Genomic DNA, 17,200 nt, shown 5'->3' with positions numbered 1-17,200 from the left:
TGTTCCATTTCATCAAATGTTTTAATTTTGGCTGCCATCTTAAACATCTCCTCCTCTGGAGTGATTTTTCTCTTAGCTTCATAGCTGTCTGATGTATCCTCTTCTTCTGGATCTTCAGGGATGACAGCCGGTTTGGATGGAACAGAGAGGAATGTATGGTCAGGGGGTTTGGGGTTTACCTCATAACTTACCTCTTCAGAACTAGGAGTATCAGGGGAGAGGGGACTCTTACCGGAACTTGTCATCTGAGATGTCTGCTCACAACTGTCATCATCAGCACTAGCCTCATGGTCTCGAAGCAGCCTACCACGCAAAGCATCTTGGGGGAATTCTGTAGCTTTGCAGGGCTCTGGATGGCTAGATGGTTTACTAGGTGGATCTAGAACTGATGGGAAGGACGGGTGGCTTTTTTGCTCTACAGGGCTGCTCTCTAAGGAGTCATGAGGGGGTGATTCCTTGGTTGGGCTAGGGTCAATTGAGTCTGGGGATTTATGGGAGGAGTTTTCTTCCATGAGAGGACTACCCTCTAGAGAGTCTCTGTGGCTTATTGTCAAAGAGTCATCAGCTAATGGACTGAGAGCATCTGAGTCTTGTTTTAAAGGCAGTTCTAAGCTTTCATGACGCTGAGAAGATGATCTAGAGGCTGGAGAACCAACTAAAGACAATACTAGCTGACGATCAGGGCTCTCGTCATCGCTAAGAAAAGTTTCTACAGTCTCTGAAATTTGCTTTGTAAGCTTTTGAGGTTTAGATGGCTTAGACTCACTCCTCACAACAGATATGGACTCACTTGTAGCGTGGTCATCTGCAGCCTCGCTGGATGAGACAGGGAGGGTCAATTCTGTAGACAGTTGGTCACCAGTGGTCCCTATACCAGAGTCTCCAGACTTCTCTGTGTCTTTACTTTCTTTTTTGACTGTAGTGGCAGTTGATGCCAAAGTTGTCAAGGTCTGCTGTCCAGTTTTGGGAGAAAGACACACACTCTCCGGGCTTGTGCCTGGAGTGGCTAGACCCTCATGTTTTTCACTGTCCTCAGAGCTCATATGAGGGGTTCCATCTCCAGAACTGGCACTTAGTGAGTCTGCTACACCCTCATGTTTTAAGCTGTCAGAGCTATCATCAAGGCCACCATTTCCAAAGTCTACAGTTTCAGTTAGCTCTGAATGGGCAGCAGCAACTGACTTGGTTTCTTTCTCTCTGTCTTGCTGAGTAGTCTCTTTCTTGCGAGGTTTGGAATCCAAAGATACTTCTCGTTCTTGGGAGACACGTGAGGTCATTGCTTTGGTCGTGGATTTTGACTGGATGACTTCTGATTTTGTGGTTTTCTCTGATCTTGGTGTGGTGGATGTTTTTAACTCAAATAGCCCAGACTTTCTCTTTGAGGGGTCCTGCCCAGTTTGAAATGCTTGCATCAGCTCTTTAACTGACATAGTCTCTTCAAGTTTTTCAGATTCAGCTTTGGGGGACTTTGGAAGGCCCTGTTTTGATTTAGGGCTTTCTTTGGGTTTTGGAGAGGCTTTGCCCATAACAGGCAATTGTGAAGGCTTGCTTCCAGTGACCTTTTTGCTCTTTTGCTCTGCCTCTACTTTCTGTTGTAAGGCTTTGACTTTGTCCTTTATTGACCCAATGGGGGTTTCTTCAACCACTGGGGATACAGGTGATGCTGGGGCAGGAGCTGTGGGCACACTTAGAAGAGCACCTGTGTCTGTTGATTCCTCTGCATGCCCCTGGTCTTTCCCCTTCCTCCTGACTGGCTTTTTAACATCTCCAGCAGCTGTTTTGTCATGCACTTTGGTTGGAGTGGTTGGTTTTGCACTTTTGCGTAGCACAACATCAGTGAATTTTTCTTGGACGGCTGGTTCTTTTTTAGCTTTTGTTTTGGAGCTCACAGGTGCGTCCAGGAGGTATTCTTTCAGGTCACCACTGTCCTTTATGGCTTTAGGTCTGGGAGCCCCTCTGTTAGCTCTACTTTCACGTAAGACAGGCTCTTGCATTTCTAAAGTTGCCATCCTTTTGGCCTCCTCTACCTCACTGTCTGAGAGGAGAACCCACTCCTCGGCCATTCTAGCTGCTTTTGTTATCTCCTCTGCTGCCTCTCCCTCGTATGTTCCACTCCTCAGTATTTCACTGACTTTCTCTAGGTCCTCTTTGACTTTCTCTAAGTCCTTCTCCATTATTTCTAATGGCTCTCCAGAAACATCCTCAGTCCCTTTCTCTAGACCACACCCTCCTAAGGAAGGGGATTTCTCTGTGGAGTCTGCAGTCAAGATGGCAGTCATTTTGATCAAATCTTGTTTCATCTCTGACACGTCGGATAGAAGGTCTGGTTCTCGGATCAGCTCTGATTTCAGGACTGATGTCTCCGTCTCTTCATCTTCCATATGGAAGAAGAACAAGTAAGGAGTAAAGAAAATCAAAAATTCAAATGAAAGGAGACAGACATTGGAGAATGTGGTCAGGACAAGATTGGAACACACTGCAGGGATCATAGGACAACAAATTCACAGTGGGTTCTACATCAGGGTATTGAAGGAATTGGGCTTATACTTTCATGTCTCTGGGGAACTGTGGGGGAGCAAAGGCTAAATAATACCAATGGCAAATGATATGAGCAGGAAATAACTTGCTTATACACTCAGCACACCCACACTCACAAGACAAATCTATTGAACAAGACTGAAAGACATTTGAAAAAGTATACCAACTATGAAGGGACTATGAGTGACTCGATAACCAAGAAACCAACAAATACAATGGAAAATGGGAAAACAAAGGAAACAAAGAAAGAACATCAAAACATCTCAAGATTGCTCAGTATGACAAAAATGTCAATGTGATAAAAATGACTTGAAAACAACTTAGAATACTAGTTGCTTCTGTCAAAGAAAGCCAGTGATAGTCTATGATGAGTTGTCATGCTTTTCATTCTAGACAAAGCAGATCAATCACTTTCACAGAATCTAAGGAGGATCTCTAAAATATTAGAAAAAAACATCTTGCATGGAGGGACAAAACTGTAACTCCTTTTGCCCGCCATTCAGCCTTATGCTTAACTACACATTTGAAATGTAACTCAAATGAAAACAAATAACTGTGTACAAAACCATAAGCAGATGGTATTGTGAGGGAACATTCCAACATAACCACACCAAGAAAAAAACAAAAACAACTTGGCTCTTATTAACAAGACATTACATGTAACTATTCAGACATACAAGCACACACATACACATTAATGTAAGGCAAGTTATTTCCATGCATAGCGAAGGGAAGTGCTGATGGAAAGGTTGTGGTAAAGAGTGAGTGGAAAGTTCAGTGTACTGATTAAATTTATACTTAGTGCAAAAGAGATGTTCATGATCAAGAGCTGCTTGCTAATATGTCTTCATTCAGTAATGTGGTGAGTTTTTGGTCCACAAATACTGCCACAATATACACTGTCCGTTATATCTACATTAAATATACTGTACATATTATACATTCTTCTTAAAAACACATACATGGGATTTTAGAGAATAACACATCACCCATATATGTACAGGTTAATTAAACTGCCCAAGTAAATCTTACTTGCCAGTTTCCATTTTAGCCATTTTCATGTTACTACATGAACAAGGTTAGAAGGGTCGCTTTGCCATTACACAAGAGGACTACAAGAGGGAATGCTAATATTCTGAACTCTACTCTCTTGGAACTGTGTTCTTTTGCAATTACTAGCACCCAGTTTCAGGAACTCTAAGCACAAGCGCACATGGGTGTGAGCAACCAAGGTTCAGAGATTTGGGTGGCCAGCGGGTACTTGCACAACCCTGGTTCTGCATGGCACACACTGAGCACATGCACAAATTGAGCAACCTTCAGGGGGTCGTGTGCTTCAGGGATGACTACTCATATCACCTCAATATAGCTTCCTCCTCTCATCTACTTTAAAGGCTGATGTTATTCCCTAATCCTATCATGTCTGCAGTTATTTAAAGGGTAATTCCAGTATTTCTAACTGTTTGATGTGAGTTTATGCAGTGCGTCTGAAGCGTTACCAAAACAGGCTACAGTCTTTGACAACCACGCAAAAATGTACAGGCTGCACCTAACTGGACAAACGCCACTCGTGGGCCATGTGCCCCAATTTTTCAAGCCAGGCTAACACAGCGGCTCGTATGTAAACTTTCTCTTATATTAGCTAAAGTAACTCAGTAAAATGTCTTTCTGAAGACATGTTAAGCGAGAAATAAGCCATGCAGAATCTGTCTGTATTTTAACTCAGCAATGCTTAGTTTTTTAGGCTTTAGAGTTGTTAGAGGCAACGCCCCTGATTTGCATAAAGTAGCAAGATTTTAATGACGCTCTATCTCTCGAACGAGATGATCCGCTACCAGAATGCATTGCAAGGCTTTCTACATAGACAATGAATGGGAGACTAAACACCTTTAGTGTTTGACAACATTACAGAAAAGATTCCTCGGGAAATAGACCTTTATGTTAAAAAATAAGTTCCATTTTGTTATCAGAAACACATCTCATTCTAGGAGGCACTGAAACCTCCCGAGGTGATTGGTTGTTGCCTCATCTAGATTGTCAAAATCAGTCAAGTATTCAGCCAAGTTTATTCAGGTAAACTCACGTTCCCGTCGTCGTCCTGCTGGTGCAAAAGGATCTTATTTTTAATAAAAAGGTCTATCTCCAGAGGAATGTTGTTGGACACTGAATAACAACCCCAGCCTGTCAGTGGCAAAAAAAAGCACTGGATGTAACTTTGGGTCTTTTGAGTTGCACCAAAGGAATTATGTAGCAGTCATCGTAGCCATGTTGCAGCTGCTGGCAGAGGTTATCTACACTAAGTATGAATCACTTACACATTAAAACAGGATAAAAATAGGGCCCAGGTTAAAAAATACTGGAATTTCCCTTTAACCAACTGCAAAGGATAGGACATTTTACATCCCACAAGCAGTTGTGAATAATAATAATGATCTCTCATTAATATTAATGTTAATAATATATCAATATTAACAGTCTGTCATCGACCTAACCTCTACAAGGTCAGCCTTAATGTCATTAAAAGTTTGATTTTGGAGATTGTGAACGAAACCACAACATTTGTTTGTTGTTGTGGTCAACGCAGCTTAAAAATGCAGGCAGTTTAATTCCAAAATATGTAGCTAAAATGCGCTGCCTGGCTGTATGAACACAACCCCAGTTGCATCACTCCATCTACCTCAAGCTAATGTGGAGTCACTAAATGACCCAACAGGCAGAAACATAATAAATGACGAAAATGGCACTGCAACTGGCAGCTTTTGGCAGGCGCAAAATTAGAGGCCTTTGTCAAATAAACATCACCACAGTATGAATGAGTCTAATTTTCGTGTACATACGTAGATGGCAGCGTCTGACTCTTTCTCCACATGTCCGATCTCAAATTGTGACGGGGATAGAGTTAAATTGAAGACATTGTGGCAGTTGTGAAATCAGAAAAAGAAAGTAAAGAGTGAAGTTAAGCCTCAGGAGAAACAGAACATTGAAAGGAGGAGGTGCAGGAAAGAAATCTTTGTTTGACAAGACGAAAAAACATGAAGCTTAAAGGGCTTTGATTCGATGGATGTGATCTACAGCTATGATCTAAGGGCTTCAGTGGCAGTGTCAGTGTGTCAGTCTGGTTATTGCTCTGTTTCACTTCATTAGACTAATCACCCACACAATATCAGTCTTTTTGTCATATTAGTTAAGATAAGCAGACATGCAATATTATTAAAGAATAGCAACTGCTTTAGTATATTAGATAGTGGAATAAAGAACATTAAATAGGAAAACAATGTCTTACATTTCTCTAGCATTCTGCTGGTCTGGAAAGAACATGGGAAATAGATCATAGTTAGTCTTCTTTCATCCACTGTATATGTTTAATATTCTAACTACGACTACAACAATCGCTAGCTGAGAAAAAGAACACAAAGGACAAACAGCAAAAAACAGCAAAAATGAGCTATGCAACTGACAAATCACACTCTAGTCTACTACAATAAACAAAATGTATCTAAAATATAACATTTGACTACTTGTGAACACGTCTTTCATTTAGTCTCGATGACAAGGCAGTGGACAGGATAGCTGAGCAGAGCTAGTTAGTAGAAGGGAGAGAGAAGCGGTGGCTGCGTTTACCTCTTCCTCTTGCTCCTGGTCTGAATCGGAATCCTTTTGGGAGCAAGAAGCAGCAAGAAGCAGAAAGATGTACAAATAGAAATGATAGCAACATTAAAGAGGGAAAAAGAGACAGTGGACAATGTATGGTTACCACAGCAACAAAGACAACCAGTCAGTGTGATTTGTGGGAAAGCCACAGTGGTCGTTAAAAAAGCATTATAGGCAAAGAAATAAGATTCATCTTGTTTTCCTGAATCCTACAGAATATCTTTCAATTTCAATTTTCACTGTTGAGTAGCAGGGATTACTGTCAATAATGCTGGCTGCTCATGGCATTACGACAGTGTACTATTTGGGATGTCAAGCTTTAATATAAGAAATAACAATTTACTACTAGAAATATAGCTTAAAATTAATTAGGGTTATGTTTTGCAAAGGTATTGTAACGGATTAGTCGAAGATTAGTATGTATTACACCATTACAGGAGGAATAGGCTCAGGATTGCAGTATGGTCCAGCTTATTGTTGTGCTTTTCATATTAAATTATAGCTGCAAACTGCATGTTTTACTTACAAGAACTATCAAGATATGCAACAGAAAGCATCCTCTGTTGAGTCAGATAACAGTATGGTGCCCTTACCTTGCAGTATGATGGGAGGGTGATGTTAAGGTTGCATATGGCATTTTGGGTGAGTGACCTGTAGTTCCTGGGTTCTTTCATAAAGGACAGACGACCACATGGCTCCTGAGTGTTGTCTCTGATCTGCAACAGCCAAGCAGTTCAGCAATAGTCAGGAAAAAGCAATGTTATATGCACACAATATGCAAGAAAATGAATATGATGACTTATGGTTGAATATTGAAATAGTTCTTACTTTGATGAAGAGTGCTAGTCTGTTCTCTTTAAAGGCAAAGAAGCTGAAGAGATGGTGCTGGCCACTTTTGGTAAGGGGGACAAGGTTTCCAAAGCAGTCTGCATAGATAGGTTTGCCTTCTAGTACCTGAGATATATAACAGACAGGTGAGTACAAGGGCGAAATAACACATAATAATGATAAGTGGTAATTGTATCCATTTCCAACCGAGCCTAACTGTTGAATATAGCATTTCAGAAAGCATATCCTATGCTCTCCTTCCTCACCTCTACGTCTCGGCTGCGGGCCACCTCAGTGAAGTTCTCCTGCTGTTCTAGGGTTTTGTCAATCTTGTCATCTGTCATGCAGAAGCAGCGCAGTCGGGCCTCGATGGGATCGTGTGTCTTTGCAAAGATGACGAACTTGGCCATGTAAGGGACACAGATGATCTCTCGGTACACCTGAGTGGAGAAGTTGACAGATTCCTGGACCTGCCGACAGTCTATCAGCCAAAATCTAGAAAGCACAGGGGGTTTGGAAAGAAGCAGTGAGATTGGGTATTTGTTGGCTGCCGCATATGAGTCAGATAAAACCAGTAATAGATTTACTTGGGCAATAACAAACTCTTTTTTGTAATACCTGGCAGATACATTGGTGGTGAAGGAGACACAGTCATTGATGAATGTTAATGGAGTGGTTCCGGTTATGTCCTCCCATTGAGCAGGCGTTGTTCCACCTGCACATGGACGCAAAGATACGATTAACATATCAGAATGTGAGCATATGTCTGGCTGGTCTATTTGCTGGTTTGTGTGTGTATGTATGTGTGTGCGCTCTCTGACCAGTGATACTACAAAGCAGTCGTAATGTGGGGGTGTCCCCTCCGAAGCCATTAAGGACCGGGTCGGAGTTGGTCTTTGGGACTTTGATGGTCATGGTGATGGGCTTATGGAACTTCCTCCTGCGTGGTTCCAAAGTGACGATGGGACTGAAGGTGGCCTTGTTGCCCAGGATCTTCCTCACTACATCCACATTCACTGGCTGGGCCTGAGAGAGTGAACAGAGAAAACAACAACCTCAATTCTTACTGTCAATAAATCCTACATAGCGTTAGATCATGCACTGAGGATGGTCTCCTGAGTGTACATTTTGCACAGATATCCTCAGAGTTTGAATCCTAACCACTATGCCGATCCTTCAAACATCATTAGCAAGTCAAATCTTTTGCTGGAGCATCTGCGAGATGGAATGACACAGAGGGACAAAACTAGGTAGAGACCTTTATAACCTAGAGGCGTAATGACCTTATTGATCTCTTGAAATTACAAGTACGTTTTTTGGGTCATAGTAATACCATGGTCTGCAAATCAGTGACTAGTACTGCTGGAGAATGAAATCAGCATCTCCATACAGTATGGAGATGCTGGTTTCCTTTTCCAGCCCAGTTAAACTACTAGTAACTGGTTTGCTGACCATGGTATTACTGTGCTTGATTGGCCAGCCAACTTGCCTGACCTGAACCTCATAGAGAATCTATGAGGTATTGTCAAGAGGAAGATGAGAGACACCAGACTCAACAATACAGACGAGCTGAAGACGCTATCAAAGCAACCTGAGCGTCCATAACACCTCAGCAGTGCCACAGGCTATCTAGAATATATGAAAGTTTTAATTAAATTACAGAAAAAAATTACTTTTCCTTGACACGCACCTGTACATGTTCTTCACAAGTGTATGTAAACTTTTGACTGTGACTGTAGATGTACTGATGTTCTTGTCACTTACCTGTAGTCCGACCCTTATCCTCTTGGTGAGGGCCCCCTCAGGAAAAACTGCCTGCACTTGGGGCACAACAGTGCTGCTCAGGATGCCTCCTTCGGGACCAATAAGATTACTGTCTTGCTTGATGCGAGACACCACCGCAAAGTATTGAGGGAAATCTCTGGTGATGATACGGCAAATGCGCTTCCTCTCCAGCTCCTCTGGCGTGTCCAGCTCTAGAAGAGGAGGGCAGCAGAAAGTGACATGTGTCAGGGACAATAATGTCGGAACAGAGTGATAGTTCTTAGTCTGCTTTCCTCTCAGAGGAACTGACCCTCATCCATGCCGTTGAGTATCTGGTTGAGTTCCTCCTGCGTGTGTTCACAGTGATGCTCCTTCCAGCTCTCTCCAGTCTCGCTCCTCAGGATCACCAGCTCCCTTTCTTTTCCCCGCAGGGCAGCAAAGTGGGGGATCTCCACAATTACAGGACTGGAGGGGTAGAGGCCAGGTAGTGTGAGTAAGTAAATACAGAATGTCATGGATGATAACATAAAGTGTGTTTAACTGGCTCTTCGCATGTGTCTCTTTTTCAACTTCTTGCCTTTACATGCACGTTATGACACAGCTAGCATTAGCGTCTTACTGCTTATGCATTATATCAAGTTGATGGTTAATAAATCATTTTTGAACAAGTAGAGACATGTAAAGTATGTATTATTGACCATTTTTGTGTGACTTAAACATTGATCAAGTTGCTCTCGCTGCACTGGCACAATCCAGGCTGATCACTTTGTGTTGTTAACCTCGTAGAACTGTGTTGATTCTACAGTTTACCTGTTGAGCATCAAGACAACGTTCCAGATTTCTGATGATTGTGAGCTGTTGGTTGCTCAACACAATTTAAAAGGCTAGTTATGGGCAACACATTTACAGGCAACATAGCTAGCACAGCAGAGAAGTGGATGATGCTGCAGGAGCGGTTTGAGAGGGTGGCTGAAGCTCGACTTTGGACACTAGAGTAACTATTACTACAGTCACTGGTTACTTTTATATCTAACTATATTATACTATAAGGTCCTTCCATCCCAACTCACCCAGAATTCAAAACTTTTTCCAGTTCATGTCATGGATTTTCTCAGAATAAATTAATAAATAAATAAATAAATAAATAAATAAATAAATAAATAAATAAATCATGTGAAAAATCCCATTACATTTTTGGGACCTTGCAAAATCCTATAGCTGTACTTTCACTGGTCTAGGTTGAAATTTGTCCTGAACATCAAAGTGACCCTAAGGATAATTTACATCACCTATTCATTTAAATAGTTGTCACAGCATCTTTGGTTTTCAAAAATTCATTTCTCTACTATTTATCACAATCTTGCAACTAAATTGTATTTTATTTCATAGGTAGACATTTGTACCATGTTGACTTCAAGGTATTTTTATCTATGTGTGATACCTATTGAGCCTGTTGTTCATTGGGTTCAGCAAAGTTACAGTTTATAATGGCTTGGTTAGTTGCATACTGGATGATGTTATCTTGTTGTCATTGGAGAAAATATTAATCTTAGATCCTTAGTTCTTTAGCTGACATATATTAACATATATATTTAACTTTTTGTCTATTTTTTTTACGGTTATTTTAATTTTCTAATTTCCTCAAACCTCCACATCCTCCCAGTTCATGGAGGTCCTGGGTGAGTTGGTGTGAATGACCCTATATCAAGATGTATCAATGTCCACAGGAGATGCATTTCCCCCTAAAGCATTTTTTTAATATTAAATTGACTGTAATAAATATTCAAGTATTAAACCATCATTTCAATACTTACCTGATGTGTAATAATCACAACACATAGCTACAACACATACTGTATCTATGAGAAGCATGCTACAAGTACAATCCAACATGGGACAAACTCAGCTATCAAAGCAGAACTGTTGATATTTTCGTGTGATATTTACTGGGTTCTGTGGCCTGAAAGTACATCATAATAATTTACACTACACTTTCAAATATGTTAATGTCACCCCAAATGGTGGCAGGTAAAACTTATCTAGAATTCATACAGTGTGACTGTGTCCATCACTTACTTATATATATATTTCTTTTTTTTTTAGTTTTGGCTCAAAATGGTGAAAAAATACACGTGGTTACACCGGGGACTTACAGTCGAATGTTATCTGATTCCCTCGCAACTCACAGGCCACAAAACCATTTAAATCTTACACAAAAATAATGATTTAAAAAAAAAAAATGTCTAAGACATTTATTTACAATGTGGGAAGCATAGAAAACAGAAGCACAGAAACAGAGAAGGCTGAGCAGTAAAGGGGGATTTAAAGAAAGGAAGCAACAGCAAGTAATGTCCCAGCAATGTGATGTCTAGATGGTCATGAGTATCAGAAGAAGTGGGGTACAAGACAGTGGTGCAAGCATGACAGGATGATAATGTCTGGACAAAATAATATCAGAAGGAGGGGTTTATGGAGGAAAACACTGAGACTGGCATCCATGGATTGTTTCATATGCAAAACCGTTGATTATTTTCCACCCTACCCAAGGAATTTTGTCCCCGGCGGGCCGAGCTGGAGGATTCTGCTAACCAAACTCTCGCCCTCATTAAGAGGTGGAGGGGCACTGGGGAGGTGGAGTTTACTGTGTGGTCCATACGCAGCAGTGAGGAAGAAAGAGCACACACAATGTTTTGGTCGGGTGGAGTGGGGTGATTTTTAGCTGCATGTCTATGGAGGCCAAAAGTGCTCAAAATTTAAAAAAAAGGAATAAACAAGAAAATAGGAAATTAACAATTAGATAAGACTAAGAATAAATATATACAAAACATAAAATATAAACAAAGCCTATTATCATGAAATGTTTCCTTCCTCCTACTTATTTTTCTTAATTACTCTCAGTTTTATTCAGTTCCGGTAGTCTTCATTTTTAATTTTTTACTTTTTTTAATTTAGTTTTCTTTTTGACTGCATAAACCAAAAAACAAAAAGCTTTAGGTGGGAGTATATACAGATATATATGTACTATATGTAAAAAGTATATGTAGGTGATACACCTGATATACCTGTATTTATGTGTATGTGTGAGTACATGTATGTACTGTAGTAATGACCGACTGAATGTAATAATAGTTTAAAAAAAGCTGGAGAATTAGAAGACTTATTTCAATACACCACATCTGATTGCAAAGTGCTTTGGATAAAAAGCCTTCTATTGCTCCTGATGGGCATGTCGGCACCTTGCATGGTAGCTTGTGCCATCAGTGTATGAATGTGTTTGAATGGGGCTATCACTGTAAAGAGCTTTCACTGGTCACTAGACCAGAGAAGTCCATTTACCATAATAATGAACTGAAATATAAAAATGTGCTGTATTATTTCACAATTCCATGGTCGTATACATTATTCTGTATTTATCCATACAGTTACTTAAACAGATATATTACTAAATACATTTATTTCATATTTAATTCAATAATAATTATTGTATTTCAATCATTTTGATAAGGTTTGGTCTCTCTACACTACGCATGTGTCCAAGTTTTATAGGCCGACATTTTTGCACTTTCAAATATGCTGTAGAAATGTTTGAAAACGAAAAACAAAAAGTGATCATTTACATTGATAATGAGACTGATCATCATCAGGTTCTGCAGAGTTAAATACTCAAACATTTCATGTACACATAGTAATAAAAACAACATATTCCGTAGCTTTGTTCAGGGAGAACCTACATCATGTCAGCGGTGAGAGTGATGGATAACTGGACAGAAAACTTGAATCACATACTGCGAACTTAACCGTAATGCAGATGTTTTTATACTTTACTATGTCAAACATTCCAGCAGACATCAGAATTTGAGGGCACATATCAAACCAATCATGGTGCAATATTTTGCAGGTGGAGTTAATAAGAAAGGTTTCTGTCATTAGGGGTTAGGGGTAAGGTTTAAAAGAGTTAGACTGCAGCTGTTATGAAAGAAAACAGGGCATGCTGAAGAGCAAAGATTTACAGATCCCTGGCGCTGGGAGAAAGCGAGAGCAGATACACAAACAGTTTTAGTAAGGCAGAGGCAGAGGATAAATTAATCTGAAAGAAAAGGGGCAGCAAGTTGAAAGCATCTTATCAAAATCAGTGTCAATAGCCTGAATGTAGAGGTAGCTACAGATACTGTATCATCCACTGCAGAACCTCTTGTTCCTGTTTGACACATGATTCCTCTCTGTTCCCTGTTACACTAGAGATCTTTAACAAATACACTTACCAAACTCTATTTTCCCATTTTATTTAAAAGGTTATTGGCACAGAATATTCAAACCTGAGTAGAAATACTCTGCAGGTACCAGAGCACAACTTTTCTCAGAGCTACCATTAAATGTATAGTCATTGATGCTAATCCAACACACTTTCTTTCTTTTGGGCTGCTAGCTGTTGGTTCTGTGTGCGCGCTGAAACAAACAAAACAGCTCTTCATACTCACCCTGGCTCTGTAAATGGAAAACAAAACAAAGTGGCTCGGAGCGGGCCACACAGTCATTCCAGCCAATCAGCAAGGGGGGGGTTCGTGCTTGTGCACAAGACAGGGGGAGCTGTGGGAATGCTATAAAGTGAGCAATCGGACAGGTCGCGAGGTAATTCTGCCACGTGCACTGAGAGATGGCCGAACACAGCCAAAGAAGAGAAGGTCAGAAAAACAAAAACTGAGAGATAAGGCCAGGGTGAAGACCCATGTCAACACTGCCGGGGCTTCTCAAAGGTGGAGAGACCTCTGACAGGTTAAAGGGCTGAAGGCGGGTGCAGAGGTTGCTGTGTTTCTGGTGGGCAGTTTTAGCACTGCTACGTTTCACAGATCCGTCCATGAATTTTGGGAGCGGAGTTTCTGAATGAGCACTGGTGGGATGGACGTGTATCAACGGTCTTTCCCCAGAATCAATGACTATACCTTTAACTAGCAATGAATACTTTATCATGTAGTATCAATACATTTACGTGCTGTCTGTACTTTTAGCTACCTCTCCATTTTCCTTTCCTATGAATCCTGAATGTCTGCGACACTGAAGACATTCATTCATTCTATCATCCATCCCTGAAGCCTTACCCGAGGAACTGGGCTCCAGACGGCCCCACCTCGATGATCCTGCTGGCCAGGCCCTCGCCCTCAACCATTGGGGGCATGGTGGCCAGACGGTGTCTTTTCACCAGCCGGCACGTCACCCGTGTGGGTGCGCTGCACTTCCTGGGTGGGATGATGATGCGCAGGCCGTTGTGCCGGCAACCACGCATGGCTCCTCCCCTGGCATCCACCATGAAGCTGACCAGAAAGCTGATGTGGAAGAGGAGATATTGCCACAAATTAAACACTTTCATTATTGATTCCATTTAGTGAAGAGAACATAGACACCAAAGCTACCTGGTAGAGTGTTTGTGACTAAATTCATATTTATTTTTTTGTATATTTATAAGACAGGGGGGACAGTTTCACTGCGGCTATGATCAGTAGTATCAGAAGTATCGGTAACATGAAACCTTTGCTAAACATTGCCACCTGTGACCAGTTGTGGTCGTAACATAATGATGAAGGCTAAAATGCAAAGTTATGGGTATACGCATACAGACCAGTAATAATAAACTCAGTGAACAACTCATTACTGTCAGCTTAAAAGCATTATCTAGGTTAAGCAACTGAAAATTAGCTAACATTAGCCACCATATGCTACTGGTCAAAGTAAGACTGGACTTAACTTGTAATATACCGTATATATATATTTAAAAAGTCAGTCTTTACTACTACTGCAGTTACTCATTATATTTTATCAGCCATGCAGACAGTGATCTACAGTGGCCATTTTGTTGATTTGGCATCTATTTTCTCAGCACTGAATGGTAAAAGATGAACAGTTCTCTCTCCATGAATCCTGTCAAGTGGCAAATACTGAATGCACATGGATCTGACATCTCAATGAGGGGGGGTGTGTGTAAGTGTGATGAGGTGACTTTACAATTTGACACCATACCCAGGTCTAATGTGATCTTGCCCTGGCTTCAGTAAAGCCACTACACAGTTTTTAAAACACACAGAGACGTAGAAACACGTGTTATTGAGTTCAGCAACACAAATGAACAATCAACTGTTAGAAGACAAAGGGCCCTATTTAGACCATCTATGGGGTCTCAAGTGCGTTTAGGGCGTCCACGTCCTTTTTGCAGGTTAACTGGCGGATAATCTGGCCGCTAAGTGAGGCGTATGGTGTAGACTCTGAATTAGTCATGGGTGTATTTTGGGCGGAACATAAATTGAACCAATCCCAGTGTTCCCATTCAAGAGCCAGATGTGCCAGGGCCTGGTACATATTAAACAGTGGCACTCGTCTTCGCTGAGGGACAGGGATGTGGTCCTCTGCTGCTGGACCCTCTGCCCCGCCGTTTCAACATCATCTGTCCCATCAACAGCTCTGTTTGACTGCATATGAAGTCGCCTTGCGCCGAGCATATGATAGAGCCCAAAGACACAAAAACTTCCTGGTTGAGGAGATCCTAATTTTCCTGTATATGGTTTCCAATAATTGTTACCATATGATCATATTTTATATAATAGTTGTTTTATGCTGTGGCGGGTATGTTAGTGGAAATGCACAATTCACAAGACATTGTATGAAATCAACAAACATATCCTCAACTTTCACCACCTCTTTTGGCCCAGATATCCACAGGTTAAGGTTTGTGTTCCTTAACTTGCCCATGTGGAGACATAAACTCTGGGACTCTCGATGTAATACTCTGACAATTGAAGTCAGATTTAAATGATCTGACACATTGTAAGACAAAATATAAGAGGCAATGTCTGTTGAGGATAGTGACACATACACCTCTCCAGCAGGAGAGCACACTGTGAAGGGAGGAAGAGAATGATGAGGATGAGGAGGACAGTGATTTAACCAAGGTGCAGAAGGTCACCTGCTGTGGTCTCCATGATCAGGGCACGGAGAGGAATGGCTAAAAACAAATACCACATCAGACAGAAAGGAATCAAAAGTCAAGCAGAAACAATCGAGTAAAAGAGGAACCAAGAGAAGGAGAACAGAGCAGACATGACAGCGTCAGACTGAGGGGAAGAGGCAATTTGTTGCGAGCTCTCGGGACATAATGGATAAATGAAAGCAAATTAACTAATTAAGAAATGCTATAATTGAACGTAATTAAGTATTTGAAAAGCAGCTCAGCTATCAGGACCTTGATAAGATTGGGTTAACTGTTCATGAATATTCATTCATTTAGAAGATGTTTCAGAATGTGTGTGTATATGTATACAAAGTGTTTGTGCATTTCATCCTGTGCCCACATACTGTGTGTGTTCAACATGTGTAGAGTGTAACATCTTTATTGTTCTGTGTACTTAATAATAAGGATTCTCTCCAGTCTGACAACACGTACCCAGAGTGAATGGGGCTGGAGGATAAAGCCACGTTGTCCAGGTTCTCTGTGCCCCAACTCAGACGGTACGAGTCCCTCTCATTCTCTCTAGCAAGTGACGAAACCTGGAATCAAAGAAGAAAGAAATGAAAAGAAAAGAGATGACAGGTCGCTCTATGTAATACAATGTAGATAAAAATTATATCAGGTAAAACAGGGAAAAGACTACTGCAAAAACCAAAGATGTAACGTATCATCCGTTCACTTGATGAAGAAATTCAGTCTTGTGACTAAAAACATTCATCTGAAGCTCAATTCTCAGGCCGGCCTGTAAATAATTTTCTAATATCTAACTACTGACCAACCCATATCAATTCAGGCTTAAATTAAAAACTGCTGGTTAGTCCTGCCCACCTCTGGATTGAGCTCCACCCACTCCCAGATCTTTGTATCTTGTGTTTTGAGTTTAAAACCTTCAACTTCAGAATAATCAGTAACTATAGCTGTCGAACAAATGTTTAAATGTAGTGAAGTAAAAAAACAGAAGCAAAATTTCACCCTGAACTCACATCAGAGATTCACCACAGTGACTATTAAAGCTGGAGGCTGTGACTATGCGCTGTACCTGACAGTTGAGCATCTCGTCCATCATGCCTTCATGTTTCGGGGAGTAGTAGCTGTGGTGGGTTGGTGTGAAGGACCTGTCAGAACTGGAACAGAGAAGAAAACAGTTGTTCTTTGCACAAAACCTCACAGGGACACCGCCAAAATAAAAGATTAACAGCACTGAGGCTAGCATTATCTCACACATATCTTACTTCATAGATTTTATGTAATAGAACAAAAGTTAACATACAAGATTAAGAGTCTTGGCCTCACAAGCAGCCGTGTACTGCTGTAACAATGTACTTGGCTATAAGAGTTTTTCTGTCACCAAGGCAGATTCCAGATTATCCAGGTGGGATAAATCATGACATTTAACATGTGTTAAATAGCAGTAGACACAGTGGA

At 40.9% G+C, this 17,200-nt stretch overlaps 1 protein-coding gene across 1 annotated transcript in view; it reads right to left on the bottom strand.

Annotated features, from left to right (window-relative positions):
* Positions 1-17,200, bottom strand: part of LOC311252105 (ankyrin-2-like) — an 89,093-nt gene that overhangs the window by 29,635 nt on the left and 42,258 nt on the right. The window contains exons 26-40 of the mRNA XM_084344944.1: positions 16,815-16,899; positions 16,211-16,314; positions 15,734-15,772; positions 13,878-14,102; positions 11,324-11,422; positions 9,092-9,246; positions 8,782-8,993; positions 7,839-8,043; positions 7,636-7,732; positions 7,284-7,512; positions 7,018-7,143; positions 6,783-6,905; positions 6,160-6,192; positions 5,822-5,843; positions 791-2,374 (exon numbers count right to left, since the gene is read on the bottom strand). Of these exons, the coding sequence (XP_084201070.1) occupies positions 791-2,374; positions 5,822-5,843; positions 6,160-6,192; positions 6,783-6,905; positions 7,018-7,143; positions 7,284-7,512; positions 7,636-7,732; positions 7,839-8,043; positions 8,782-8,993; positions 9,092-9,246; positions 11,324-11,422; positions 13,878-14,102; positions 15,734-15,772; positions 16,211-16,314; positions 16,815-16,899 (3,338 nt within the window). The remainder of the gene's footprint in view (positions 1-790; positions 2,375-5,821; positions 5,844-6,159; positions 6,193-6,782; positions 6,906-7,017; positions 7,144-7,283; positions 7,513-7,635; positions 7,733-7,838; positions 8,044-8,781; positions 8,994-9,091; positions 9,247-11,323; positions 11,423-13,877; positions 14,103-15,733; positions 15,773-16,210; positions 16,315-16,814; positions 16,900-17,200) is intronic.

This window comes from Pagrus pagrus (genome assembly GCF_965226575.1).
Source record: "Pagrus pagrus genome assembly, chromosome: 22".
Lineage (NCBI taxonomy): Eukaryota > Metazoa > Chordata > Actinopteri > Spariformes > Sparidae > Pagrus > Pagrus pagrus.
Note: the sequence above shows the minus strand (reverse complement) of the source record. Positions and strands in the feature narration are given on the sequence as shown.